We start from the raw sequence: 1684 nt of genomic DNA, 5'->3' as shown, positions 1-1684 counted from the left end.
ACGTTTGCATATAAATGGGAAAAGGGCCTCATTTTTAATTTCTGGCCCTGAGCCACTTAAAAGTCAGTGTCGGGCCTGGGGTGGCTCATGATGGTTTGGGGTGGTGGCTGCTCTAAAGAAGAAGCGGGCTTAGATGTTCATAAACTGAACTTGGTAATTTTTTAAAAAACAATTACACTCTTTTATTATTTTTAAAACTTTAATGAATTTGTTAACGACGATTTAACGGAATGAACAAAATTAGCCAAGGTAATAAAAACGGAGGTAAATTGACCAAATTAAAAACACGGAAACTAAATTAACCAAATGGGAGACCATTTTGACATTTAATCCTTTTCTTTTTCATCACATGAGTCGGTCAGGTCAGTGGAGGAACAACGGTTAGAAGATTTGAAAATTGAAAAGCAAAGTGAAATCCAATCCATGTTGAAAAAAGCACACGGCGCACCGCTCCTTGAAAAAGATGCCATACCAAAGCTCTTAAAAAGCAGTATGTTAACTCATGACCCATTCTTATCATTTCCTGCTCTGCTCTCACGTCTCACCCCCAGTTCTCCCGACTCCTAACTTATATTGCTTTTTGCACCATTGCAGCCCAAAAAGAAGAGGCGGAAAAATGATAAAAGCTGTGAAGAAGCTCAAGTTTTGGTCAAGAAAGAAGAGAAAAAAGAAAACTCACCACCACCAACCCTATTATCCTCCTCCACCACCAACACGGCCAGCACCGCTGCCACCCGGACCCAGGCATCATTGCTGCTCATGCTCATCGTCCACCTACTCAACTCAGCCCTCAGCTCCACCCTTACCTCCATGGCTGGATGCCGAGTACACCCATGAGGCTCTTTTGGCACCTCAAGTCCAACCTGCCCCGGAATTTGGCTACCAAGCAGATCCAAGACAACAAGAACCTACTATGAAAACCAATGCAGACAGTGGCACCACCAGCACCAGCAGTCCACTGTATCTCTATCCAACCTCATCTTATCAGCAATACATGGTTCCAGATCCTGTGTATGGAGTACCAGTTGCACAAACACAAACACCAAGAGCCACAACAAGGGAGAGATCCGCTGCTGGGGGGGTCTTCGGTTGTGTTGTTGACTTTGGCATCCGTTTCTTTCGTTGTTTCTGTCCCTGTTTTCACATTGAGAAGTAGTCCTCCAGTAATATGATATATCAGTTGCATTGTATGAGACATATAGGCGTTTCTCAGTGGAATATAATGTTAATTTCTGGTACAGATTGATTATAATAAAAATGTATATATATATATATATACACCGATGTGTCTAGTTTCTGGTACAGATTGAGGAATAATCCCCTGTTATCCGGAGTTGAGTTTAGTTTCAAATGAAAATTCAGCTGTACCAGAAAGGAGGAGGTCACTTCTTTACCTTGCACTCAAGCTGAACCTCAGCAACCCTCCGAACTGTATCTTGTAATTGTGAAAAGGGCAGGTCAAGTTCTTCCCTTGGTTTTGTAGCATCTTTAAGTTTCTCCTGCCACACAAAACATGAGAGAAGAGATACCATCTCTTCCACCTTTATGTCCTTGAAAACCCCATTCAAGTCCACAACATCATCACTTGTAACATATCTGCATTTCAATTCAAGCCACCCAATTCATGACATAGAATTTCTGGTTTTAAAATAATAAAGTAACATGGAATTATGAAAAGTTTACC

At 41.5% G+C, this 1684-nt stretch overlaps 1 protein-coding gene across 1 annotated transcript; it reads left to right on the top strand.

The window, feature by feature from the left end:
• Window positions 1-453: 453 nt before the first annotated feature.
• On the top strand, window positions 454-1276 carry LOC117614049 (E1A-binding protein p400). Its single transcript, XM_034342725.1, has one exon. The coding sequence runs from the start codon at window positions 503-505 to the stop codon at window positions 1154-1156; it is 654 nt and encodes a 217-aa protein (XP_034198616.1). The 5' UTR covers window positions 454-502; the 3' UTR covers window positions 1157-1276.
• Window positions 1277-1684: the final 408 nt, after the last annotated feature.

The sequence above is a fragment of the Prunus dulcis genome, chromosome 1, assembly GCF_902201215.1.
Source record: "Prunus dulcis chromosome 1, ALMONDv2, whole genome shotgun sequence".
Lineage (NCBI taxonomy): Eukaryota > Viridiplantae > Streptophyta > Magnoliopsida > Rosales > Rosaceae > Prunus > Prunus dulcis.
The sequence above is the reverse complement of the archived record's forward strand: the minus strand, read 5'-3'. Positions and strand labels throughout refer to the sequence as shown.